The sequence below is a fragment of the Podarcis cretensis genome (genome assembly GCF_951804945.1).
Source record: "Podarcis cretensis genome assembly, chromosome: 4".
NCBI lineage: Eukaryota > Metazoa > Chordata > Lepidosauria > Squamata > Lacertidae > Podarcis > Podarcis cretensis.
In genome coordinates this window covers 20,800,130-20,827,281 of record NC_137173.1, presented here as the reverse complement: position 1 = coordinate 20,827,281, position 27,152 = coordinate 20,800,130, and the positions used below count along the sequence as shown (strand labels likewise).

The following is a 27,152-nucleotide window of genomic DNA, read 5'->3' as shown; positions in this document are numbered from 1 at the left end:
ACTGCAAAAATCAGACAGTAAACTACAACAGGGTGGATACTGTCATAAATATTGACCTTCCTTTCTAGTAATGTTGAAGCTGGTGATAAAAGTGCCTGTATTGGAAACATATTACTGTAGCTAAAAATACCATAATTCAACTCTTGAGTTCCTATACACAAATACTAGAGCTGAAATGGAGATACATTTTAGAACTTGAACACTACAAATCACACCACATCTGTTAGTAAAATGAAGAGAGAATGGTAAAAGGTACAACGATATGTTTAAAATGTACACAATCTCCAAGTAAACTCTAACACCAACAAAAGCAGTCATAAAAAGGCAAACTCATGTGCAGAACTACTGTGTTACAACTGTCAGGCTATTTACTTGTCAGTGTTTTAAGAAACTACATCTTCCTGTTTAGTGTGTCTGATGAGCATTTTTCAGGCTTTCCTGAAAAAATCATAGGTAAGTGCACACTTAGATTCTAATGACAGATTGTTACCATGTAGAAAAATGAACAGAAAAGGTGAGAATGAGAATAGCGACAAGAGCTGCCTTTTATATGAAGGAAAATATAAATAAAGCTGCTGCAAAAATTGGTTCATGGACAAAAGGGGAAGGGATAGATTCCTAGGAAGAGATCCTGAGCAGACTTCAAATAACATTTTAACAATGTTTAATAACACCAGTGGAACATCAAGAATATCAATATCAATAAATTAATAGTTACAGATAGGTAGCCGTGTTGGTCTGCCATAGTCAAAACAAAATAAAAAAATTCCTTCCAGTAGCACCTTAAAGACCAACTAAGTTAGTTCTTGGTATGAGCTTTCGTGTGCATGCACGATACACTGAAACAGAAGTCACCAGACTATATAGTGATAAGGTGGGGAGGGGTATTACTCAGAAGGGTGGTGGGATTGGGTACAGGCTCATCACAGCTATCTGCCAATCACCCAATCCCACCACCCTTCTGAGTAATACCCCTCCCCACCTTCTCACTATATAGAAGGGTCTGGTGACTTCTGTTTCAGTGTATCTGAAGAAGTGTGCATGCACACGAAAGCTCATACCAAGAACTAACTTAGTTGGTCTTTAAGGTGCTACTGGAAGGAATTTTTTTATTTTGTTTTGAATAAATTAATAATACAATAGCAGCAATAAAAAAGAATCATTTACAGGGCAGCAGACATTTAAGGATTAACAGGTTGGGGGCAAGGATGAGGAGAGAGTCCAAAAAACAAAGGGTCAGTTTTCCTGGTCCCTACCCAATGACAGCACTAGAATAAAACATTGGCCACGGAGGGACCAAGAATATTTGGAGGAGCCAAACACTTATTTCAAACACAGAAGCTGCTAGAAGATAACTACCGTTAATTCAGCACATGTAATTCTAGCCATAAGCTTGCATGAGTGCCGGCCAGAGGCAGCAAGGGTGGCTAAGGAATTTGGGGGACAGGAAAGCACATTTTTCGTTTTGTCTCTTTCTTGTGTTCTTCAGCTCAAGTCCCCATGTTCTAATCCTTAACCTTGAGTTTTCCACATGTAGGTATAAATGACTCTTCACATCAGACAGAATCTGGTTCTGCAGTACTATTGAATCAACTCCACGCTTTCTCATTTTCCCTCCCACCGAGCCACTGCCTGGATTTCAGTTTTCAAAAATGGCTTCACATGTTGCCTCAGCTACTGGGTCAGAAAGAAAAACTGTATGCAGCACCTAAATGTGCATATGGTTCTCTGCATAGGGATATGCATGTGCTTTGGAATATATAGTATCCATACCAGAATCAAGGTGTATCGTATTTTTCGCCCTATAGGGCACACTGGCCCATAGGGCGCACCTCGATTTTTTGGGGAAATGAATAAAAAAAAAATATTCCCCCGCCCCAGCCGCGGGGCTGGGGCTGGGGGAAGCCCGAGCTTCCCCCGACCCCCGACCCCAGAACAGGCTGCTATCTGCAAGCCTTGCGAGCCCGGCGGCAACTCCCGCTGGGCTCGCAAGGCTTGTGGACACCTGCGCGAAGCACGAGGCGCCCTCCGGAGGGCGCCCCGTGCTTCGGGCTGCTGCCCGCAAGCCTTGCGAGCCCGTGGGAACTCCCGCCGGGCTTGCAAGGCTTGCGGATAGCTTCCTGAAGCCTGCCCCATAGGACGCACACACATTTTCCCTTCATTTTTGGAGGGGGAAAAGTGCGTCCTATAGGGCGAAAAATACGGTAATTGTTTTTTACCTCATGTTGTTCTAAAAAACGATCAACTTACCCAGAGCTTTACATGCGAAAAGGGCCATTGCGCTCTGTAGTCTATCTGGCCTGACAGCTTGAACCACAAGGACCTTGAAACAAATATAGTCATATTAAAATTCCAACATATTATCAAATACCAGTGTGCATTTTTTGATGTTAGCCACCCTGAGCCCGGTTCCGGCTGGGAAGGGCAAGATATAAATAAAATTTATGATGATGATGATGATGATGATGATGATTACTACCACATGATTAACACAAGCGCAAGGATTCACGTTAGCACAGACGGAATTCCCCCCTCTCCTTGCCCTGCACCATCCTCCTGCTAGGGGAGGAAAAGGTAATACAAAAATCTTTAAAAGAAACTGGGTATGCTTTTTAAAATATAAGCTTTTTAAAAAAAGTAGACGAAATAACTTTCCAGATAAGTTACAATGCTGATTTAAAATACACCAATAATTCAACGAATAAGGGAGATACAAGTTGTTATACATGTTGTTTGTTCTGTGTTATTTTGAGGTTATGATTTTTTAAAAAAATTCTGTACTTGTAGGTTCAGATTCTTGGTAATAGGAGGCACTCAATGAAAATAATTGGTGCTTGATTCAGAACAGGTAAGAGTGCAAGAGAGTTAATCTATCAAATTCTCTGCCACACGATGTGGTGATGGCAATTAAATTGGATCTTTTTTTTTAAAGGATATTGGATCTGCAAATGGGTATTAGTTATGACAACTGTAGTGGAATATTCATGTTCAGAATGCCATCGAATACCAGTTGATGGTGTATGTGGAGGACAGAAGTAATTGATTATTAACATGACTTATCAGTGTTAGTCCTGGAAAAATCTGGCTAGTCACCATGGGAGTAAAGAGGCCCGGACCAGATAAATTTTAGTTTTGATACAGCAGATGTTTTTGCATCATCTCAATTCAATATAAATTCTGCAGTATTTCTAGGCTTGTCAACTAATTAAAGTATGCTTTCTGGGTGATTGACTTTTGAAGTTAAGCAACTAAAATAAACACCAATTGGTGAGCTGTTGTATAGGTGAGATTGAAAAGCATTTAATGGAAAGAGTGCTTTATTTTAATAAAATGAACAGATAATCTTCTTAAGTAGTGCCTGAATTTTTTTTTAAAGTAATTTTTAACAGTTCCATCAGCACTGATAACCTTCTCACAGGTGACAGCTCCAATTAAAATCAATTAAAATGGCAGTTTTTAATATGTGACTAATACATTAATCTATCAATTCTGTTGCTCAGTCAGTCAATGCTTCCAGTTCTCTCTCTTTACAATATGGCAATCTGATGTAGCTGGTAGAGGCTGACAAAACAGCAGCACTGCAGGGGGAAAAGAAAACATTCTAGCACCCACTGTAAGAATGTAAGAGGAGCCCTGCTGGATCAGACCGAAGTCCCATCTAGTCCAGCATCTTGTTTTCAGAGTCATCAACCAGGTGGAAAGTCCACAAGCAGGACAGGAGTGCAACAGCACTTCTCCTCATTTGCGATTCCCAGAGGCTAAGACCTCTACCTGAGGGATAGTTTTATTCCCCAGAAGATGTAGTAGATAATAAGGCCTCCCTTTGGCCAAATTGCCACGCATACTGAGACAAGAGAGGAGGAGGAGTGAGGCAGAGACACTGAAAACATGCTGGCAGAGCCAATCCAGTCCTCTTGCCAGTGCGTTTCCGCCATTCTGACCTTACTCCTCCTCTTCTTCTCTAACCAGGTAGGTAGCAGTGACTAGGGCTGAGGGAGGTTAGGTAAGTGATGTGCCCCCCCTCCCCCGCATTGTCTGCTACTGCCTGGAAGGTGACAAGTAATTATGAACTTTGTCTGGACTGATTGGGACTGATTTGGACATTAACGCAGTAATAAGAAGATGATCTGAATCCCCCTTTGGATCTTGAAGTATGGGTTCCCCCAACAAAATTTAAAAATTTGGCTTTATAATTTGGAATTTATGCGATGTGATTTAATTTGATGTGATTGGCCAGTTAATAAAAATTATTTTTTTTTAAAAAAGACAAGTAACTAACTTCCTCTTATCAAAGCCCAAAATTTACCTGCACAGATGGGCTAACTCTATACAGAGATTTGCCCAGACAATCAGGAACAGTGGCCAATCTCCTTCTTATTATAGCCATTTATTATAAATATATATATAATTGCATTTGTTGTTAGCCGCCCTGAGCCCGGCTTCGGCTGGGGAGGGCGGGATATAAATAAAATTTATTATTATTATTATTATTATTATTATTATTATTATTATTATTATTATTTCAATAAGCTGGGTCAAAAAGTCAAAAGTTTATAGTCCTTGAAAATATAATTAATTTATTTTACTTCTCGGGCAAGATCCTATCATCTTAATAATAAAAGTATGCAGGCAGGCAGAGCACAGGCACAAGTGTGTTCTTATTTCCTTAAGTCTCATATCATAAACCTTTTATTCCTCTCCTCACCTGGAGACGGTCTCCACCATTCCTCCTCTGCCCAGTCCCTGACAGTCAGACAGGAAGGAAAAAAACAGAGAGAGGAGACACTTGCTTCCCAGAATTCTATGCTCTCTTGCCTCATCACTGGATGAGGTCATACCCAACCAGTGAATGGATTCAGACCTCCAAAATCTATTCTTCAGGTAAGACCAATCATACTTTCTCTTGGTGCCTGGTGTGAAAAACACAAGCTCCATCTGGCCTTGCCACCTTTCAGACCGAGAAAAATCACTCTGCAGGCTCCAAAACATTCCCACGAGGTCCACTGTTCACATTTTCACAGGCCGATTCTGGCTTAGTAAGGTGTGAACTTGAAATAACTTTTTAAATAAGATGTTAATGTCAGTGCATCAAGAGTGGATTTATCAAGAAAATCATTTTTTTAAGGGAATAACAATCAATTGAGGGAATGTTAAAATCGATCAACTAATTTATGGGGAGAATCAACTTCAAATTGGAAAAGGAATCAAAGGACAACAGACAGAAGAAACCAATGGACACACACATTCAGAAGAAAAAATAAACTTAAAAGCCCTTAAATAAACCCAAGAAGTACGGGAATTAATACAGGGATAAAGGCACACCACTCACACCCTCATCTAATTCACAAACCACACAAATCACAGTCTAACCAACAACAAAGCAAGGCCAGAAACGCACAAGCATTTGCCCTAGTGCCCACTTGAGAACATAATACTTATTTCCAAAGCACCATGGAAAAATCAGTCTGATGCTAAAAAGAGGTTATACTATCTTGGGTATTTTTATATTGTTAGTTACACTGTGAAGTTTGAATAAGTCTGCTTTGAATGAACTGTGGTCTATACTGCTAGCCATCAGTAATTCTCTCTGTTTTATTGCTACTTGTTAAAAAAAAACACAACTTCAAGCCATAATAAAATTACATGTTAAAACACCAAATTTAATTTTGACGAAGTTCCATTGCAAATGGTATTTTAGCAATGACAAACTTCTTGCACTGGTTTCAATGAGACTAAGGATGAGTAGTTTCATTGAACATGGCTGCAATGGCCACGTTTAGCTAGACTGTGGTCTAATATTTAAATAAGGAAATATCAAAGTATACCTGTTGAAAGAGTGAGATTCTGTTTGCAATAATAGACGGAAAATCTTGTTCACACATTGAACTCCGTGAGAAAGTCTGCCATAGAGGTGCATCTTGAAAGCAAATGGTCTGATACAGGTTTGGAAGAGAGATCTGAAGAACAATTGTGCAAGTTTTATATTTAACAGCAAAAAAAGTAGTGATCTATTTTTAATAGCTGAACATGGAATAATTTGAATAAACTGTCATATAATTGCAATTGTTGAACAATCCATTCTTTGCAGCCCTTTAACAAGCTACTTAGGAGTAACTTCTTTCATTGATTTCTAAAGAAGTGCACTCATGTGGCTTATAATGTACCCAATGTGTCAAAACAATATGCCAGTTATAAGACCACTGCTAATTTAAGAATGTGGTCCCATTTACATATATTTCTAGTGAAATGAAAGCTATACCCCATGCATACTCTCACAGCATCCCCAGTGATGAGGAACAGAATTGTTCCACTGCTATGGTTTTCCATGGAAAATGTTCCATTTCTAAAAATGCATTGCTTCATAAAATTAACAACTTAGTAAATTTTTACAATACCAGTCAAACTGAAAACAGCTCAAAAGTGTGACTAACTTTCCCAGGAAATGCATGCATGCACACACACAGGCACAAATAATGCACAGCAATTTGGCCACCAAAATTGGTATGCTGATTTAGTGCCTTCAACCGTCCCAGCGCTTTAATATAAGCACCTTCTGGTGGTTCCCTCACTGCAAGAAGTTAAGTAACAGGGAACCAGGCAGAGAGCCTTCTTGGTAGTCACTCCCGCCCTGTGGAACACCCTCTCATCAGGTGTCAAGGAAATAAACAATTATTTGACTTTTAGGAGACATCTGAAGGCAGCCCTGTATAGGAAAAAATTTAATATTTGATGTTTTATTGTGTTTTTAATATTTTGATGGGAGCCATCCAGAGTGGCTGGGGCAACACAGTCAAATGGGCAGCATATTATTATTATTATTATTATTATTATTATTATTATTATTATTCCATATTTGTATAATTTTTCTGCTAAAATATTAATTAATGGAATTCATACTGTTTTGGTAAATTGAGAAATGAGGAAGCAAAACAGGGACTACAGAGAAGACATTCTGAAAAGTCAAGAGTACGTTACATATAAACATATATAACTGAACCTCAAAAATACTAGATCAATTGCTGCATTATTATCTAGAAAAGGCAGGCCACTCTACAGAATGAAAATATATTATATGGGTGTGGTTTCAATGCAAGAATGTGAGTGAAGAATTCATTTTGGAATAGTCAAATTTAAATTAACTAATCCGATCATATTAGCAAACATCAATTTTCTTAGTGTTAAACTGATTTTTGAAGAAAACGTCAAGTGAAATAATACCTTTAGAGTTGCTACCGCCCATGCTCTTTCCTGTTCAATCCAAGAAGGAATTTGGTCTCTAATGCTTTTTTGGGAATCCTTAACAGAACAAGAACAGTTTACTGTATTTTGAAAATGTTTCACATATACCAGCAAGTTTTAAGGTATAGAACAGTAAAATTGAAACATTTTAACTTCCACTAGTTTCAAAGGCAGTGTTAGGCATATCTCAACCTTACTTCATTGAAATCAAAATAATTTGAAAGTGCATTTTTGTTATGGAAAGGTGCAGTATAGAGGAAGACACAATACTGGAGTTATAAAAATGCATAATCAATAATAGCTTTTGACCATTGCTTTTCTGTCTATCAGAAATATCCACATCTTTCACTACCTGTACTCACACAGCTAAAACTGAAAACAAGTGATGTGAACATACCCTAATCACCCATGTTTTAGAGGTTTCTTCTCCTTCAATCATTCCGGGGGGGGGGGGGGGCAGGATTAGTTCTAATTTCAAAATGAAAACTGTGATCTCATGAGTAACACCTACAGTATTTTCTATAGTAGGGATCTCTCTTAATAAAGCTCTTCAACACTGCTATATCGTATGAAATCACTACAAAAGCAGTCTCCACTTCCTATGATATTTGGAATTTCAGCTTGTCTAGAGTGGTCAGAAGGAGCCACCCATGACAGGAACTTGAACTACTGGTTTGGCCCAATCAGGTACTTGCTTGGGGTTAAAGTCCGAAATTCTCATCAGCACAAAACAGTTAAAAACAAAAAAAACCCCCATGTTTTTAAGGTCTGAAGCCTCTGGGCCATGGAGGTATATGGCATTTGGAAGCTATAGTGCACTACTTTTCATGAGAAATATCCGTTAAGACTCACGGATTTTCGTAACATGTCTCCAATGATCACACCCGTAAATGTGTCCCATTCCTATAAAATAATGAAAGAAACCCAAGTTAAAATATGCTGAAGCGTAACGTACATAAGTGTAAATTCTGAAAGCCAAAAGGAAATGAGTATTACATTTTCAAAGGGACTTAAGAAATGGAATACCCCAGTTCACGTGCAACGCTGAAACATGGGAAAGCCTCAAAAAGCCCAAGTGAAATGTCACACCTCTGCTCTCCTCCTGCAGCATAGACAGGAGGAGCACTGAATTTAGTTAAACTATTAAAAGAATCTCAGCTTAGCATTGTGTTTGAAAGTAACCTTGGCAGAAGTCCTGGTCATGTGCAAGGAGGAGTAGCAGGGAGCGTGAGAGTGTGAAGCACCACTTGTTAAGGCTCATTCCTGGTTCAGTGTTACATGTGAACGTGACAATTATTGGCTAGCAATGACTAAAGCATGTGTTTGGAACCCTGTAAAAGGAAGAGAGTTGTGGAAAGAATTTGAAGTGCAGAGGTGGCAGGCAAAAGAGCAGCTAAACCCATCCTATATCCAGCTGGTAATTTTGTTCTTAGCTACTTTCTGAGATTCTGAGGTCAGTATGAAAGAGACTGGTGGCACTGGTGACAGTTCCAGGGAACATTTGAGCTGGAACATCTATAGTACCCATTAGTCAGAGGTAGACTGCTCCTACTAGTGCTGTGAGACCATCTTCTCCCCCAACCAGGGCAGGCCTGGAATCATTGGGAAGATACCCTTCTTGCTAGTCTGAAAACCATCTATTGAGCAAGCTTAGGCCACTGAGACAAGGTCTGCCAGTTTTGTACTGTCTGAACCAGAGAAGTCTACTACATGTGGAATCACAAAGCTTATATTGCAATCTGGAAAGGAAATTATTTAAATGTTTATCTCATCTTTGTTGATGAAAAAAAACCCTCTGCTGCTCTTTGCTTTCCTTAAGTACGCCTTTAGGAATATCCTGAATAATTTCCCCAAAACACATGGAGGACTAGTGGTAGCTACATTTGTTTCATATGTTGTTTTATACTTTGAAGCTACATGTCAATTTTTAGCCGTATATTATGTAATCACAAGTAACTTCTAAAAGATCTCACACCCATAACACACAGCTGTTCTAGCAAAATGTGGAGAGAGCTAAGGGCCGATAGTGCTAAGGAATCACAAACTCTGCACACCCCATTTCATTTCGTCCTGTGGATCTCTCATATCCGGTGGCAATATTTCATCAGGCATTACAACTGTCAGAGGAACATCCACCGGGGATGTTACAAGATGTCCCAGTGTCTTAGGGAAAGCATTGTATTTGTTATGTCTATTTTTTATTTAGCTGGGTAGCTGGAAGATAATCTAGTGCTCATATTTATTTTCTGCTTATCAAATCATTCAAATGTAAAAGGAAGCATTCCTATATCACTTACATTATCTTGAAAAAGTTCAGGATGCATGCCTTTCACAAAATGCAATGCAAACATCAGTTGATCAGCCTACAGTAACAAAAAGTTAGATACATTAAAGACAGTATGCTAGGCTACATTTTCTAGAAATTTAAACCCTATAATTTAGTTTTCACATATGCACAGGAACTAAAGGCAATGTTAATTATAAGACCATATATTATTTTCAGAGAACTGGCAACATACTTTGAGGGTGAAACTAGATGTAGCTCATTTTCCTTTCATCAAGCCAGTTTGGGAGTGTGGTGTGAAGGCTTTAACTCAGGCTTCCTCAACCTCAGCCCTCCAGATGTTTTGAGACTACAGTTCCCATCATCCCTGACAGCTGGTCCTGCTAGCTAGGGATCATGGGAGTTGTAGGCCAAAAACATCTGGGGGGCCGAGGTTGAGGAAGCCTGCTTTAACTCTTCGCTCCCACCATGGTCCCAATCAGAACTGCCTCACCAACTTTCTATTCATAACGAGGGGAAAGATACTGATGCCAATAAAAGCTTTCATCCCATTGTGAAAAGGAGCTAAGAGTTAAGGCTTAATTCCAATTACAGCATAGTCCTTATCCAGATTACATATTCCCAATGCAGAAAGAAAAATTAAACACAACCCCAAACTATGTGATGATCATGTCTTGTTTAGCTCTTAGTCACTTCTAAGGAATATCTCTGCTGACACGGCAGGGGTGGGATCAGAGCTTTAGGCAGAGCAGCAGCAGCAGTCCCTCTGTTGAATGGGCTCTGGATCTGATGTAACTTTACACTGGCTTAGTTTACACCGGTGTACTTTATGCCAGCTTCTTGTGAATAGGACTGCTCTCTTTATTTCTTAAATCAAGTTTAAGAGAACATGCTATGTGATCACATGTTCCTCTCTCCCCTCTTGTGCAGATATTTTCCCCAACGGCCTTAACAGTGGCTGAGCAGTTACGACAAACTAGAACCATTGGTTAATGCTAACCAAGGTTTTGTTTAATCAGAATCTGAATTGTGCTTCAAATTATTCATTTTTGTGAATAAGATCATATGCCCCATTTTAGTTTGTTACTGTTAACATGGTTACTATGTCTTTAAGTGTGGCATGCAATGATTTTGGAAATGATATGAAAGATGCAAAACAGATCTAATTAATTAATTTTGTAATGCACAAAGGCTTATAACTTTAGCTTGGAAATCTTTTAATATTGAATGGCTACAGTGTCAGTGCAGTACACAGCCTTACATTACAGCCATATATCAGCTGAAGTGAAAGGGTAATTGAAGTAGCTCATTTCTGAACCAAGCAACTACATAAATCCCTAACTACTAATTTATAGTTTTTCAATGAATTCGCTTTCAGAGCTAACCAGCAGCATTTTAAATTCATCTACAGTACCCAGCTGAAACAAAGGGTCAGATGCAGCAATGTTGATGATATAAAGCACCATCATAACAAAAGCAAATGGTAATAATTCATTTTGATATCACAAAATTATATGTTTAACCTTCCATTCATCTTCTACTCTTCAGGGGAGATTTTGAAAACAAGAAATCTCTCATATACTGTATATTATGAAGTGCTTGGAATGTGCTATTCCATTCAACTTCTGTGGTAATGCAAAGTCATATAACATGCTGACAACATATGAAAGACACCAGTCTAACTATTTAGGTTGGTGAAGAAAAACTCCAATCTTCCAAAAACACAGTTATTGTGCAACCCCATTGCGTTCAAGGGGACTAGAACAGAGCACAGTGGACTTGGTGCAAAGATGGGGATAATGAACAACAGCAGCCTCCTTAGACAGTCTTAGCTACTGAACCGAAAAGCTTGCTTTCAATTGTTGGGGTAGCTTGAGGTTTTCTTCTGACAGATGCTAATAACGAAAAAATTAATCTAGAAAATAAATAAAAACACATTGAAGAATATGTTTAAGGATTAGCTGTCCACCAAAAGAAATCACACCAGCAAAAGTGCTGAGCAGCTCCAGAAATTGCTAGACAAACCTAAGCATTTTGACCCATTTAAATCTGGCAGCAGACTTTGGTTTGAAACTGCCTTGGTTGCCCTGATATACGAACTACACCTTCAAGAGGCAGGAGAGTGAAGCTCTGTTGCTTCTACTGTATCAATTATTGGCTTCTGATACTAGCAACAATTGTATCCTTCTGGGAAGGTTCTTGCAACTGAGAACTGGATGGCTCTATTGGTTGCATCCTACCTGGAGAGGCTGTTTCAGAGAACGGTAAAAGAGTTGGAGAGTTCTGCCCGTGAAATTTATGCTACTTGCTTCTTGCAGGACTCATTCTTGTTCCCCCTACTATTTAACATGTGCATGAAAGGATTGAGTGATTTGTCACTTGATAATTTGTGTAAAATATATATATGCATTTTTACAATTTATATATGCGTCATACAATATTCATCATTTATCTCTTATCCTCAGACTTCCCAGTCCATCTCTCCATGGCATTCTAGGTTATCTTTTGTCAGCTGCATATTCTATTATTCCATCCATTTTCATCTGAAATCTTCCTTTATCTGCTGCTCATATGTTCATTCCTACTTGTAGGTTAAATTGACTATTATACCCTCTAAGATATTCTTCAAAGAACTTCCACTCATCTCTTATCCATGGCTCATCCTTATTTCTTAATGTTGCAGTCATAGTTACTAATTCTGTGTATTCTATCAATTTATTCTGCCAAATTTATTTCCATTTTTTCGCATAAAACACTCCAGCTGTGGTGGTCGCATATAAAAAGAGACTGAGTGCCTTTTTCAGGATATCATTACTTGTTATTCCTAATAGAAATGCCTCAGGTCTTTTGGGAAATGTGATCTTAAGTACTGTATCTTTTTTTTTAATTCTGTATGATGTCAACTGAAAATTTGATGTGAAATGTAATCAATGTGTGAATTGGTTTAAATATAGAGAGAGAGAGCGCGCGCGCTCATCTTTCAGGATACAAATTCTTCCACAACAGCTTGTAAGTAACATAAAATACCTCAATAAAATTACAGTAAACAATATTAAAGCCCTCAAAATCCTTCCCATAGGACAGTTGGCAGCAGATGGTTCAGAGAGGGAGAGGGCAGTTCAGCTAGAAACTGGGGTTATCATCACTTGCCTCTCTCTCCCAAGAGACTGTGATCTACCCCCTTTTTGGGGGTTCACGTCTAAATTGTTGAGCTTTTTTTAGGAAGGGAAGCCCTGTTTTCTTGGGTTCAAGTCAAAGTAGTTGAGCTTCTTTGGGGGGAGCCGGTGATCTACCAGTGATCACGACCTGTTGAATGTGCCTGCTATAGAGAGTTGGTGGTGGGTAGCCCTGTGGGCAAAGGGCAGTCCAGGCAAAAGAGGCTCTGAGGTTTTATTGACTTGCTTTCCAGCTGGAACAGAACTAGACATCACCAATGTTATTAGATGTGGGGCCTTCTTTGAAGACAGCTTGGCAAATCCAGTCACTGCGAGGCTGCTAACTGGGACTGCGTATCCAAATTATATCTCATCTGTGTTAAAAGCATAGCTGGTTCTTGGTCGATTTCCAAGCTCAATTCAAAGTGTTGGTGTGGACCAATCTGCCCAATCACTGAAATCATCACCTGGGGCTCTTTCTAGGATCTGTGCCATCCAAGATAAGGTGAGTTGTGATTGGAGAAAAAGCCTTTTCAACTGTGGCAGTCCCTCTTTGCAATGCTCTTCCCAGGACAGCTTGCCTGGCAGCTATTAATGGTATTTCAGTGCTAGGCAAAGAGCTTTTCTTTGGTTTCCCAGACTTTGTAGATGTTTTGATATCTCGTAGGGTTTTATTATCTGCCATTTTCAGTGCTTTTATGAATACATTTTCGTGTGTGATATTGCTTTATTTCCATTAAATAAAATATTACTCTGCATTTCATTGCTGAAGGAACAATTAAAAAAATACATAATAAATATGTTTGAATCAGGGAATGCCTGACGCTTAGCTCTTTCTGAGTCTTGTACACACTACACTAGCTCTACAATATAGCCAATGAAATACATAAATAAGTATTTAGTTTTATTAAATGATTTGCCTTGCATCATTTGTTATGTATAATCTTTTTCCGGGGGGAAATTTGTTCATTAGAGCTCAATGAAGCCTCTGCATGCACTCTGTGAATACAGACAATCTAAAAACTGAATGCTTATTTTAATCATAAGATACGACGACTTCACTCTTTTCAAAGTGAGTAACTGGGCAGTCCACTGGAAAAATATGTGCTGTATGGTCTGTTACAAAACAGGTCAATCATTTTTCAGTGCCAGGTAATTCCCTTTCAGTCTGTAGTGTTGTGCATACGAAATTACAAAATCATGTGTTCCCTCTGTTCTCAGAAAGGTTATGGTCATGCAAGAAGCATTCCTGTGCAATAATGCTTCTTAGTGAACTAAGCCAATAATGACAACCCACTGCTCGTTCACCAAAATGGTTCTCAAATAATAAGGTACCACTTTGTGGTGATACTGTGCTTGAAGCTATCATGTTTGGGACTCTCACCCTTGACATAAGGCAATCTGGAGAACAAATTCCTAAGTGATGAATGCAAGATTCCACTAAGGCCTGGAGTGGTTCCAGTGTGTATGACGGCCATATCTTCCCACAAATTCAACTACAGTCCAGATGTTTGTTCCTTCCTCATCTGACACAAGACCTGTCACAATGTTGCCCCAAGGTACCCTTCAGTATGTGTCTGGGGGTACAGTGCAGTGCATTACGTGCTAATGTGAAGGACTGGTCAAAGATGCATATGTATAAATCAATTGGCTGGGCAGCACAGGATGAGGTAAAAGCAGCTCCTGCCCCTGATCAAGGTTTCCAGCTTCCTTCCAGCAAGGGTTTTTTTATAGGACAGGTGTAATGGTTCTAGGGGTTGCTCGTGCGTAAGCCGGTGCAAACACCTGGCTGGGTTGCCTGAGTGAACCTTTTCTGTCTGGACAGCCACTCACCCGTGGCTGCCTCAGTCGCTGGCAGAATCCGTCAGTGGGCATTTCTTAAACTTCTTCCAGCAAAGAAGCTCTTTGACGCCTAGTCTCCTCCTACTCTCTCTGCGTAAAAGCCTTCTGCGCAAGGAGGGAGTAGGCAGCGGAGGACCCCTACTCTCCCCGCTGGTCCCCGGCAAGGAGTCATGGGACCGCCTCGCCGCTTCCCCCATCTGCCCCCCTTCTCCACTGGTGCTATGCTGATTCTCTTCCCCAGAAGATGGGCTGCCTCTCCCAATCCCGGGACGCTCTCTGGAATCTCTCTGGATTTTGCTCTCTCCCTCCGGCACTGATGGCAGTTCCCTGACAACAGGTATACCCTTTTCTATTAAGTTCTATTTTGTTAGAAAAGGCAGAGAAAATGGGTTGCATCAGTTCTGGGGTGTCAGAAGGGGCTGATATGTTGCTCAGTACAAGAGTTCCTATATATTACAGCATACAAAGATACCAGGATCCAGTACGACTCTAGAGATTGATGATTTTATGAACTAAGGCAATGCTCCCTTAATAAAAAAGAGTTATCAGTAAAGCCATAAGTGAATCCTGAAAGAACATTGTTTGTTTTGGGTACCATTCCTTTCCTTCTTTTTCCAAATACTGGTGTTTCTGAAGTTAATGGTGTCCCAGTGCTGTAATAAGGCAATAGTCCCCAGGTGAGCAAAAAGGCTGTTTATAAAGCAGGAAACTCATTTGTTCTGCCAAACAAGGCAAAAAGCTGCTGTGTACAGCTCTCATGAGTAAAAAGCAAATACCTCTTACTAACAAATAAGCAAATTTTAGCATTATTCTGTATCTACTGATCCATATATTCAAGCGTGCCAAGCTATGGCTGCAGTGGGAATATAATTTCACATTCAGTACTGTGAATCAGTGCAGAGGAAAATAAAATCTTACCTTAAACAAACAGCGACAGACATATTCATATACCATGTGTTTTAAGGAGCTGATAAGAGACTTGATTCTTTCCTCTGTATTTCCTAAGTCCTGAAAATAATGGTTAATAATAATTTATTTGTACTCCACCTATCTGACTGGGTTGCCAGTTAAAATGTTAACTATCACTTTACAGATAGAAACCTACATCAAGGGACTCAAATATCGCTTTAAGAAAATCTGGTGTGCTATATTGCCAACCTAAGGAAATTGTGCATGTATACCAAGCAATAGGCTCCCCCTACAATCAGCAAGCATCTACTTCAGGCTTCCTCAAACTCTGCTCTCCAAATGTTTTTGGCCTACAACTCCCATGATCCTTAGCTAGCAGGACCAGTGGTCAGGGATGAAGGGAATTGTAGTCTCAAAACATCTAGAGGGCCAAGTTTGAGGAAGCCTGATCTACTTCATTCAGAGAAGTAATTTAAACATGTCAGCACTAACACTGGGCTGAGAGAAGCTTGCCTGGGTATGGCCTACCAGAGAGGAGTACTACCATGACAGATTATATAAACTTTTCAGAACACAATGTACAATTAAAGAAATACTGGAAAAATTTACCTGGACTCTCAAAGTTATTTAGTTGGCAATATGTAGGGCCGTCTTAAGCATATCTGGCGCTGTGGTGCAAAGCTCCCTCCAGCGCCTCCCCCCCCCCCATTTCCCAGCGTGTTTTAGGGAGGATGGCGCTGCTGGCAGGGCTGGAGGAGGCGGGCAGCGACTGGAGGGCAGTTCCTCCAGTGGGGAAGAGGCGGAGGCTGGCCGCAGCGCCTCCCAGCTCAGCTGGCCGCTTCGTGCCGCAGTAGCCACAGTAGACAGAGGCTCTGGGCGCGGTGCTGCTTCAGCATGGCCTCCGCCTCTTCCCTGGCGCCCTCCAGAACTTGGCGCCCCGGTGCCCCTAACCTCTATGGGTAAGATGCCCCTGGCAATATGAAGGTTAGTTGGCAATATAACTAAGCCAACTTTGGAACCTTTTCCATTTACAATCCTTAAGTATTTGAAGCCTTTATACTACAGTGGTACCTCGGGTTAAGTACTTAATTCGTTCCGGAGGTCCGTTCTTAACCTGAAACTGTTCTTAACCTGAAGCACCACTTTAGCTAATGGGGCCTCCTGCTCCTGCCGTGCCGCTGGAGCACGATTTCTGTTCTTATCCTGAAGCAAAGTTCTTAACCTGAAGCACTATTTCTGGGTTAGCAGAGTCTGTAACCTGAAGCGTATGTAACCTGAAGTGTGTGTAACCCAAGGTACCACTATATTCTAATTGCTCTATTTTACACTAATTCAATGGACCCATCAGGAAGAATTCATCCAAGTAAGCTGTGTCCTTTGATACTCTTTTTTCCTGAAATTGGGAGGTTGGCTCATCATGCCTGAATCTTATTCTTCCTGCTCAGAGACAGAAATAAAGCCTTGCATGCAGAAGCAGGTGGTGTGCTGAGTCTGCCCCACTCACCTGACCTTATCCAGCTGAGTCAATGCAGCATACTAGGATGGAGAGGAGAAGAGGAATGGTAGTAGCAAGGCTGGCCCACCACAGGGCAAAGGCATTGGTGGAGTCAACCACGAGCTCCATGCCAACCCCACCACCATCCTGTTCCTCCCCTCCGCCAGCATGGTATGCAGTAGGGACTCAGCTGGATGGAGGTCAGGTGGGTGGCACAACCCCATCATGTTGTGGTCTGGTGCTTACATGTACATTCTATTGATTTCAGGATTCCTTAGACTCTGGACTTCTGCTTCCTAAATCTAAGAATTGAGATCCTTGTAAAACTGCCCCTTTGTTTCCCCGCCACACCAAAGCACTGCGATAAGCAAGCCTGGCTCACGAAAGCTCCCATGGGAAGTAGTGGCATGGGTGCAACACCCTGAATGCTTTTTGTGCTGTACCTGTATTAACAAGCCACAGTTAACGTGCACTAAAGCAAGATAAATACTTGTAAGACTAAATCCAAGACTGCATCTTCAAAGTAACTCGTCGGAGCAAGTGCTTTGCAGAATGTCAGTAATGGCAGCTTACATAAATATATATATATATATATTCAGGGGAATTTCAGTAGAAACTGAAAACATGCTAACGCACGAGTTTTGTAGCAATTTGGGTCTTCCTTTGATATAGTGTTTAACACTTTATCTTCCTAAGATAAAGTGCTCTGAGTAAAAAGGAGTTGAACTGATTATTGGGAAGGTTGCCCCTTACTGGTCCCATGCTGCCTCACCATGCCGATTTAACCTTGACTAACTGAAAGATGCATTATGCCTTCACAGTCCTAACTTCATAGTATCCTGGGTCTTCAAAAGTCTCCCATTACAGCTGCTGTTAACTTTGATTTGATAACATATGAGCAACTTCAAAAAAAAAACACCTTTGAAGCATGATTCCCTATTCTGACAAATACAAAAATAATTTGCTTTTTTTGCAAATTAGCTAATAACTGGAGATCACGTGTTTACATAAAATTCATCTTAATATCCTCATCTGAACTTGCTTTTTAGAATTTATTACCTTTGCATCCAATAACCTTTAGAGATACAGTATTTTATGAAGACATTCTCTGGGAAGATTCTGCGGTTCCCATAGGACAGAATTTCTCTTTATTCATACCCTGACAGCACAATGTATGCCACGTAATACTGCCAGTATTAATTTTATGTTCTTATTTAAAATATCCAAAGTACTTAGACATTTTGTGCTACCATTAATGGATTGCTTTCCCCCTTATTTCTTTTCTTTTCCTTTCCAATTTATTTCAAACAGCCCTGTTCCTAGGACTCGAGGCAAGTAACAATATAAATGCAATACATATATAAAACTCTAAAAATAAATAACACGTTGCCTGCTTCAGAATAATGGCACATACCAGTTCACTTTGTAGGGCCCTTTGAAAAAGTCTTAGGAAAGAAGCCAAGCTAAAGCGGTACATGTTATTAATTTTGGACAAGTCAGAGATAATAAAGTACATCTTGCTGGCACTTTCTGCCAGAGGGAGATAGGCGTCCCTTTCCTAAGAAAAAAGAAGAGTTAGCATTAGAATGCTACCGCCATCTACAGGTCACACAAAAAATAAATTCATTTCTAACGAAATACGTAAAGTTATATACAGTACAGTAGTCCTGCACATTGTAAGGCATATTATATGATCCCTCATTCTTATACACATTTCAATAAAGTTTTGCAAACTTAAAATATATTTCACAAATGCTCAACTGTAGAACTGGGAAAGAAAGCAAGTGATCATGAATCTGCAAGAGAGGAAAAAACTAAATGGAGCTTAACATTGAGCAAGGAGATGGGGGATTTCCAAGAGGAACGCAAACCTATCGCAAACCTATCTGCAAATTCCTAGCAGTTTCAAAAGCCATCTATTATTTGGCATAACTGCCTACTGTAGCATGATGAACAAGTGAAATGTCCTACCGGCTCCACTACAAACCCTTCGATACATCTAGAATTGTTCTCTCTGGATTTGCATCTGTGTATTAAGCCACTGAAGTTCTTTGAAAATAACTTTAGAACACTGGGTTTGTGGGTAAAATTTATTCCTCTAGTTTGCATGTCCTACTGAAAATAAGTCTAGGCATGCGTAACTACAATAATAACACGTCTCCCCTCTGTTCGTCTCTACCTCCTTTCCCTTTCACATCATCTTGTGGTGTTGAATTTTAAAAGTTAGTCACTAACATGTATGCAAATTTAATTTGTGACATATCGGGGAGCCAGTCATAGAAGTCATATACCTTTAACGGCCTTCTGTTCACCAAAGTATACCCAAACTTAAGAGATAAAATTTCAGTCCAAGAACACAAAAATGTCTCTGCTAGCGACTGAAGACATCAGAAAAGATGTGTTCATTCCACAGTTTGAGAATTTCAGTTACATCACCTGACTTGGCACTGGTGAAGGTAGAGAAAACAGTGCCCAGCTTAATATATGAATGAACAAGCCACTGCTTTCAATGAATGATATATCACCCTGCTGAACTCTGTCAATGAAATCACAGTGACATAGCAGGGCCAAGCACAATTCTGAGCTGGATGGTGCCCTAAGTCTCTTCCTTGTGAAATAAAAGATTATTACTAGATATTTGTAATTGAAATAGTTCTACCAAGCAACGTAAGATATACTAACAGACTGCAGAATTAGGGCCAAGTTAATCAAATAGGAGTTATTATAAAATATTTTACTTAGCAAAAGTGCACCCAAATAAAACAAGTATAAGGAAGCCAAGTTACCTGATCGAGAGAAATCTGAAGTCTATGAAATTCAACAAGTGATTCTTGGATTAGAGCGCTACTTGCTTTTGTCTGATTCAAGGATTCAATCAGATCTTTATTTTCAAGTATATTTCCCTGAGAGGTTGCAAGTGTCTGCAGGGAGGAAAAAGAGTTCAGTTTCCTTATAACTGGGCAATTTTAAGGAAAAGTGAGGTGTATATATGGAATATGTGGCAATACTTTAAAAATTAGAGAGATGCTGATGAAATCTAAGTATGCATTACATTTCTTGAATGCTGGAACCAGGCTACCCTACTCTTCCGTCCTAGTCACAGCATTTCATTCACTTATTGCCAATTCACATTAAAATGAATTTGGGTATGCTCCTGAACTCATTTTGAAATTGGATTGTATTAGTCACACAGCTTTCTCATCATCTCTAAATCTGGGTTTTCACGTTAAGTTTGAACAAGCCCTGATAGGGGCTTGAACTGATAGGGTTCATTGAGTAAAATTGCAATGATTTATTGACATATTCCAAGAATATACAAAAATCTGCTGTGATTTTAAATGAGTTATTGACGTAGTCAATGAAATGCTTCACTAATGATCGACTAGGTAATTTTTAAGAAGTCATCATGCACAGATATGGATTGTGTTATTAATCCACAGGTAATGAGGCATGCCTGAGAAACTGTACATAAAAAGATGAAAAAGGACCTCTACACTTTCAATCTTACACAGCATATAATGTGTTTGCAACTGTATCAGTTATACAGTGGTACCTCGGGTTTCAAACATCTCTGTTGACAAACGTTTTGAAATTCGAACACTATAAACCTGGAAGTAAATGCTTCCGCTTTCGAACACACCTCGGAAGTCGAACTTCCAAGGCAGCTTCCTGTTTGAGTTTTCCATATTGAGTTTTGAGACTTCCGTATTGAGTTTTTGATTTTTGAACATTTTGGAAGTCAAACGGTCTTCCGGAACAGATCATGCTTGAAAACCAAGGTACCACTGCAGAAGAATTCTCTGAAGGAAGAAAAAAACTGCTGATCTGAAAGTGTTTTTCATCCTTTCCCAAAGAAAAACTTTCAAATTTAGCACTCTCTCGTTCTAAGCAGGCATAGGGAACATCCAGCCCACAGTCCTAATTAGGTCCATCAGGCCTCCCCATCTGGCTCACAATAACATTTCAGCCAAGCCATGCCCACCTGCCCTATACCTGATATCTTCAAAAGCCCCTTTTAAAACACTGTCTTGCCCAGGGGCTTCTGAAAACCTGACAATTAGCTGCACAAAACAGTACCTTGAAAGGGCTTCTGGAGACCTTATAAGGCAAAAAGGTCACCTGATATCATTGCAACATCAAGTGACTGGCAGGTGGATGGATCTAGGCCACTTTCTGCTCCATAAATAAGCTTGATTCCACATCCCCTTTTCCTTATGCATTGTTCCAGAGCACAGTGCAGCCTTTAGAAGCAACTTTCCAATGTTAAGACTGTTGTTCTTTCTCCCCAACTCCCCCCAAGCAAGCAATCCATATTCTATGGCAAGCTGGCCTAAAATAGTTATAGTCATCAGATATTTAAACATATTTCTGGCAGTAACAATCTTCTAAGTCTGTTGTTGTCTTTCATACAGAAACTCCTAAATAAATGCAGCCCATCTACGTTTTACCTCCAAAAGTGATTCTTCAAGTTTTGCTAATTGTATCTTCTTATCTTCTTCCTGCTGTAACAATTTTGTCTTCTGTTCTTCCAAATCTGGTTTTTCATGTTGAATAGTCAAAGCTAGAAGCTGGCAGGCAATTAGTGAGATGTCAGAAGAGAATATCACAAGACGACGGAATTTTCAAGCAATGATTTATCACAGAAATGAGAGGAATCCTAGAGGTTATCACAGCAAGATTCAACTATAGCTCCTGTCCAAGTTTCTCTTGCTATTTAGTTGAAATCTGCTTCCCTACAATTTTCATTCATTGGTTCCAGTCCTGTTCTCTGGAGCAACAGAGAACAGGTCTATTCTATTTTCTATGTGACGGGCCTTCATGTATTTGAAAACTGCTATGTCTTTCTCTTCTACAGGATAAACATACCAGTTCTTGCAACTGTTTCACATAGGATTGGTTTCCAGCCTAAGAATAAATTTGGTGTTTCATTTTGTTTTTAGCAGTCCAACTGCACAAATGGCTCGTGTTAAGCTTGTGATTAACTACGATTCTATTCTTTATGTACTGTTAGCAATACAGGTCCCCACTATCTTCACTTGTGCATTTATTATAATTTATAGTAAAATACAGGATTTTACATTAATCTCTCTTGAATTTCATCTTGCTGGTTTTGATCCAGTGGTTCGGCCTGTTAATATCCTTTTGTTCTGATTTTCTGATAAAATCAAGATATTTACTTTTTCAACACTGGTTTGGGTCTAAAAGGTGCAGTTTGTATTAACTGAAAGGTATTTCTATATGTTAGTGACGCAGGTGGCGCTGTGGGTTAAAGCCTCAGCGCCTAGGGCTTGCTGATCGAAACGTCGGCGGTTCGAATCCCTGCGGCAGGGTGCGCTCCCACTGCTCGGTCCCAGCGCCTGCCAACCTAGCAGTTCGAAAGCACCTCCGGGTGCAAGTAGATAAATAGGGACCGCTTACCAGCGGGAAGGTAAACGGCGTTTCCGTGTGCGGCTCTGGCTCGCCAGAGCAGCGATGTCACGCTGGCCACGTGACCCGGAAGTGTCTCCGGACAGCGCTGGCCCCTGGCCTCTTAAGTGAGATGGGCGCACAACCCCAGAGTCTGTCAAGACTGGCCCGTATGGGCAGGGGTACCTTTACCTTTTTATTTCTATATGTTATAATGTAGTCTGTGTGTCTTCCTACTTTTGAGCATTAGGAGAAGTCAAATCCACTTGAGTCCATTGCAACACCACAGGATAAAGGCACTTTACTCCCCCAAACTTGCTCCCACTCAATACTATTGATTCCCTTGCCCTTCTCAGATACTGTGCCTATCCTACACTACTACAGAGAGCTCTCCAACCCTGAGGCAGATTTTTGGGTATTGTAGGGGACTACAGTGAGGAAGAGAAGGCACAGAAGCTCCTCTGATTTCACCACTCATGGCTCTCCAAATCTAAAAGACACTATTCAAGTTTTCAGTGAAAATGAATTGAATGTAATGGTAGCCACTGAAGCTCTGTTGTTTTCTAGATTCATAAACGCAAATGTACCAAACACAAAGAGATGTCTGGTTTATTAATATATTTTGTTTATCATTAACATGAAGAATGTTATCCCGAGACAATGTTCTTCATTCACTGCTTGGCTTATCAGTCACATAAATAAGCAAATTAATATCCATTGTTAGCACCAACAAGAGCACAATAAAATGAATGAGAGAATATTCCAGCACTATTTACTGCTTCTCCACCATTAGTCTACTCTAAACTGACCTTAAATAATTTTGATTTCTTTTACGCATTAGACATATTTCAACTATACTGCCTTGGCCCACAGCCCTGTGGTTGTTCCAACAGGTTTCTATGTGACTGGGGTGCAACACTCATTTTAACAGAAGAAAAAAGGACATTTTATAGGCAGGGGAACTCTATGTGAATCAGAACCCACAAAAATAATTGGACTGAAAAGACTTAAAACGTAACTTTCTAGTCCACAAAATCCAACTCAGCCCAGTGATTCAGATGGATTCTCACCCCATGTTTTTCAGCATTAAGTACAGTAACTTGCACACATTAAACTTTTGCACATTCAGCTTTGCGTGCATGGGGGGGGGGAATTAATTAAAAGGGAGTGGAAAGGAGGCAGGGTTCTGGGGAAAATGGCATTGGCAATCCTACTTGCTATTGTTTTTACTCTTCACAATTTTAGCTTTAGGCACAACTCCAAAATGTAACCCTCATATAAGCTGCATGTTATTTTCTATTATAACAGAACTTTCTAATCTAACCACTTAACGACATGTTAACTAAAGTGAGAATATTTTTTCTCTCTGTGCAGATTGCCAGCTGTGCAAGAGTGCTAAAAGGGATTAATGCACCATGAGGAATGTTGAAGAAAAATAGCCACTCATTTTGTTTTGATCCAAACACTGCCTGGGGCTTCTTTATTACAATCATGTAGGGAGAAACAGCCTAACAACTGAGGGCCACAAGCTGCTCGGCCCTAAGCAGAGAATGCCATGCTTATACAGTGGTACCTCGGGTTACATATGCTTCAGGTTACAGACTCCGCTAACCCAGAAATAGTAGCACAGGTTAAGAACTTTGCTTCAGGATGAGAGCAGAAATTGTGCTCCAGCGGCGCGGCGGCAGCAGGAGGCCCCATTAGCTAAATTGGGTGCGTCAGGTTAAGAACAGTTTCGGGTTAAGAATGGACCTCCAGAAAGAATTAAGTACATAACCAGAGGTACCACTGTATAGGGAAAAAACTCACTAACATGCTTCCCTATATTAGAGCACAATGTGTTTTTGGCACTAGCTCAAAATATGTTCATCAACGTAAGCGCTGTCATTGTGGTTACAGAACCACCTATATGTTCTCAGAATCTTCTCATTTTCTTCATCACCCATCACATCTCCTTGTCACAAAATAGTGGTTGACCAAAGTTTAGGTGTGGCCATTTTTCCTTTACAGGTTTCTGTGATACAAGCATTAATACTGTACAAAAGGGCCTCTCAGGGAAAGAAATCAGGATTTTCCACCAGTGGTATATGAAGAGTATCATTCCTTGAGATGTGAATGCCTACCTGCCCTCTTAAGCCACTCCGTGTTATTGTAAAGTTAACCTCTGTAACAATGGAAGCTGCATCAGGCGGAATGTCAGGATTTGGGTTTCGGGTTGATAGAAACAGGCGGAATTCTTCGTTATAGTCAATTATTTTGTCACCTATTTGTACAACGTATCGAGGACCTGTGGGAGGAAAAATACCAAGATGAACAACTTTTTAAAAAGTGTTACATGCTATCTAATAATTATTATAATTAACATAATATCAACTCCACTCTATTCACAAGCAAGTAAAGTATGCAAGAAAATGGGCAAATGATCCATTCACTATCGACACTTTCTTGCTGTATATCTAGTGGCTGCCTAGTATAACACAGTAGGCTGGACAATCAACCTGTAACCAATTCCCATTACTAATCTACCCAATACGAACCAAAGTATGGTGTACAGATAGACACCATAGTATAAGGCACTATATGTCTTATAATGGAGTACATCTGTGATATGCTATTGGTAACCTACCACCATATCCTGAACCAGATGAAAAACAGCACAAGTAGTCTTTGTGTACACTGACACAAGAAGATCCTGCTTCCTTTCTTGAAAGTATTCCTGGAACTGACTGGCAATCCAATTATAACAAAAAATAGCAAATAATAATAATCTTAAACTCTGCTTAATTTGACCAACTGAACAAACATGGAATGAATCAGACCCAGGGTGAGTCCTTGCTGTGCTAACTGCGGACCAAAGTTGGTCATAATGAAGTGTCACTTAAGGATAACTGTGCAATTAAGAAAAAATGTCCAAGTGTGAAGAGGTCAATGTGAACCTTAGTATAATCTATCAGCTGGCAAATTGTTTCAGGTGAAGGATGTGCACTAATTTTACTTATTTACCACATAAATTTCACCTGCTTGTTGTAAAAATGTTGAATCCCAAATAGGATTTGTGTATGCACCAATTCACTGTAAAGTATAAATCATATTTTTATAACAAGCTGTGAAACATTACCAATGCATGATGTCAAACGCAAAATAATAAAGAACCCATACTCCGTAGCTACACTTGCACTCATGAAAACGTGTCCATCTGCAAAGCAGACACAGGGGAATTCTGCATGGCTGAATTGTTCCTATTTCCTCAGTTAAACAACATCAGAGTTTATTGTTTCATGTCCAGACCTGGGTGAATGAGAAGCCTGGCGAGAATTTTTAGTGATGATATAATTTTTTTAAGTATCTAGGATTTTAAAAAATCCATGCAAACAGCACAGCTATTTTTAAATTGATTTGTCCATTTGTCTGACTGAGAAGCGGGGGGGAGGGGGGAGTATTGTATTCCTGCGACAATTAAAGTTGGAAATTTACCTTGCGCAACAAGGTCCTTTCTGAGCAATGGATAAAGCACAGGTTCTACTCTATCCATTTCCTGTATAATGAGAGTTTTCCCAAATCGCACAGCCAGCTCAAGAGCGTTAATGAAGTTGGCATCCTGCACAAATAAAATTTTACCACCATTGTTTGATCTACTTCAGTATTAACATATTAAGTCGACGATAGGAAAAATAAATAAATGCATCATCAATACATTTTCAGATCCAGTCAAGATGTAAACGAAATACAGTGAAACAATTTTTATCAAGGCTGTATTAAAACATACAGTCCCTGTTCGGAAGCATTGCCAAACTATGGGCTCTTGTGCTCCACATCTCCTCCTCTAGTAACAGAAAAATCTGGTACAGTACTTCGACTGAGCAGCACTTCTGTCACATGCAACATTAGCCACAAGGTGGAGGGGAAGGTGAGCACTGGCCCTCTAAACAGCAGAAGAAGACATTTGGAGCGATGTGAATGCCTCTGTCATTTAAATACCTTTGAATCCAATGAGGAAGAAGTGAAATTGGGTTGCTACAACTCCCACCCCCAAATTGGGAATAAAACACTTCAGATGTAGACAATTCTTTTTCAGATCAGGTATTTTGCGTAAGCAGGCTCATCTTTGCAGGATCGGTGGAGGGAAAATTTATAATTAAAAAAGGTATAAGAGAATAAGGGGATCTCTTTTCCAATATTAAAGAACCATCTAAAAGATTCAAATAGGACCTGTTGGTTGACGATTTCCAAGCGTGATTCTTTCAAATGAGCTTTCAGCCATTCAGTAGCTCTGGAAGATGGGTCTATCAAAAATGGGCAAACTTTACTCTGTTAAAAAAAAAGGAGGGGGAGAAATGTCTTTCAATCATGTTTCTGTTTAAAAGAAACTACACAACTATATAATTTGTATGAAAACACCCCATTAATCATCCTAAAAGGAAGTAATGAAAAGCTGAAAATGTTTGCATTGGGTACAGCCGTCATAGTATATAAAGAAAAAAAGGTATCACAGGAAGGGGGAGGGAAACATAGGAGATAAAATTCCAGTTGTAAAGCATTCCCAATTTAACATTGCAGTATCCCTTCTTAGATATTCAACTATTACCAGGATTTCAAATGCAGGGAAAGAAATTTTAAATGCTTAGTAGTTCACTTGGGGAGACATTGTTTTACTTACTTGTTATTTATTAAATTTATATCCCACCCTTCCTCGCAAAGGAGCCCAAGATTTCCTAGATAATCTAATACAGTATTCATGGGATCATGGGCCCACTCCACAGACAACATTGAGTAGAGGCAGAAAATGATCTAAAAGACTGCACTAAGGAGAAAAAGTGACAGA

General features: G+C 39.8%; 1 protein-coding gene across 2 annotated transcripts in view; it reads right to left on the bottom strand.

The window, feature by feature from the left end:
- Positions 1-27,152, bottom strand: part of DYNC2H1 (dynein cytoplasmic 2 heavy chain 1) — a 153,275-nt gene that overhangs the window by 52,314 nt on the left and 73,809 nt on the right. For both annotated transcript variants that reach the window (XM_079973223.1, XM_079973224.1), the window contains 12 exons: positions 26,540-26,638; positions 25,805-25,928; positions 24,454-24,617; positions 21,373-21,492; positions 19,711-19,845; positions 18,339-18,482; positions 15,439-15,528; positions 9,537-9,602; positions 8,092-8,142; positions 7,219-7,296; positions 5,826-5,957; positions 2,251-2,323 (listed from right to left, as the gene is read on the bottom strand). In XM_079973223.1, the coding sequence (XP_079829349.1) occupies positions 2,251-2,323; positions 5,826-5,957; positions 7,219-7,296; positions 8,092-8,142; positions 9,537-9,602; positions 15,439-15,528; positions 18,339-18,482; positions 19,711-19,845; positions 21,373-21,492; positions 24,454-24,617; positions 25,805-25,928; positions 26,540-26,638 (1,276 nt within the window). The remainder of the gene's footprint in view (positions 1-2,250; positions 2,324-5,825; positions 5,958-7,218; positions 7,297-8,091; positions 8,143-9,536; positions 9,603-15,438; positions 15,529-18,338; positions 18,483-19,710; positions 19,846-21,372; positions 21,493-24,453; positions 24,618-25,804; positions 25,929-26,539; positions 26,639-27,152) is intronic.